Here is a 1,545-nt window from a genome sequence, read left to right as displayed (position 1 = left end):
TCAGTAGACTGCATGAATTAAAGTAATTGCACTAGCCACCGCATCTGTGCAGACGACTCCAACTAGATGGTTTTGCTTGCTTTCTGACTACTGCAAACATACATACCTGTCATTTCTGGATGTTGTTTTGTGTTCTATTCTCACATTTCTACACAAACTGTATGTTGAGAATTTGTCCTTCTCTGAAGAATTATCTGAATGTACTTTACTGCTGGCAAGAATCTCTAAGTCTAATGTCATGCTTTATCATTTAGGCTCTGTTACTACCCTATCTGATTTTGTAACTGAGTGTTAAAATGTATATGAAGAAAAAGCTGTGATTGGACATTTAAAGTGGTCTCTTTCTGTAGAAGGGCACAAAAGCTGCCCTAATTTACATAATTTGATCTAAAGAAAAGAAAGGATGAGATGCACGTACACAAGAGGTTAGAGAGACATCGAGAGAAAGCAAATAGAGGAAAAAAATATGACAAATAACATGATTTTGAAAAGTTGAGCGATCAAAGTTTGCAAAAATCTACAAGATAAGACAAAAAACTGACTGTAAACAAATGATATCCCCTCGTCTGCACACTTCTTACCATATTTGTGAGGTAGAAATATTTATTTTGCATAACTAGCAAGTTGAGAACAAGATTAAAACAGCAGGGTAAGAAGTTCTTCGATCTGTGTTTGCTGTATCAATCTTTCTTTAATTTTGCATTCTCCTCTAGGCTTTGTGACGCAGGAAGCAGTTTGCGGCTGTGGTGCCTTACATCGACTTTAAAATCGCCATGAATCACAGATGGCTATTTAGTGGCCCTACAATGCTGCACATCATCAGCTTACATTTCACCCGTTTGTTGTTGTTTTTGTGTTGCACAGACGTTTGATAGGATCTTTAGAAGCATCCAGCTTTAAGATGCCAAGCGTACTCGCTTGCAATGCTTTCTTTTGCACTTTGTTTTTAGAGCATGGACGTAGCTTTTTGTGAAAATAGAAGGATCAGTTTCCCACTCTCCATGAAACGTTAAATGTATGATAATGAAAGCGCCAATAGCCTTACTAAAATGAAATAATCTTCAAAGACATATATATATATATTTACTGTGTAGAAAGTGAACAATAGATTACTACTTCAAATGGCGATCTGCAAGGGTCAAGTCAATAACTGTTTAAAAAAAAGTGTTGTAAGATTTGTATGAATAAATTTTTGTAAACAACAAAAATTTCGTCTAATCTTTGAAGCCAGTATCACCATAAGTCTTTCAGTTAAGACATATTTCAGAGGATGAAACCAAGTAATAAAGACCAAACTCCGTATATCATTGAAATGGAGATGGGCCCTACCTCAACAGGTTTAACAGAATGTTACACATAAAAGGAGAGATGAAAGAAATTAAGAGAAAAATCAGTTTGTGTACATCACAGACTCAAACAATTAAACAGTATTAAAAACACCGAAAAGACCACACACCATCAGACTAGACAAAGCAAGATACTGCAACTTTCAATCAAACACACACACACACGCACACGCACACGCGCACACACACACACACACAC

The 1,545-nt window shown here is 36.2% G+C and overlaps 1 protein-coding gene across 1 annotated transcript in view; it reads left to right on the top strand.

Annotated features, from left to right (window-relative positions):
• adcyap1a (adenylate cyclase activating polypeptide 1a) overlaps positions 1-1,159 on the top strand; it is a 5,533-nt gene extending 4,374 nt beyond the window's left edge. The window contains exon 7 of the mRNA XM_032504194.1: positions 714-1,159. Within this exon, the coding sequence (XP_032360085.1) occupies positions 714-722 (9 nt within the window). The 3' untranslated portion in view covers positions 723-1,159. The remainder of the gene's footprint in view (positions 1-713) is intronic.
• Positions 1,160-1,545: the final 386 nt, after the last annotated feature.

The sequence above is a fragment of the Etheostoma spectabile genome, chromosome 22, assembly GCF_008692095.1.
Source record: "Etheostoma spectabile isolate EspeVRDwgs_2016 chromosome 22, UIUC_Espe_1.0, whole genome shotgun sequence".
NCBI classification, from domain to species: Eukaryota; Metazoa; Chordata; class Actinopteri; order Perciformes; family Percidae; genus Etheostoma; species Etheostoma spectabile.
Note: the sequence above shows the minus strand (reverse complement) of the source record. Positions and strands in the feature narration are given on the sequence as shown.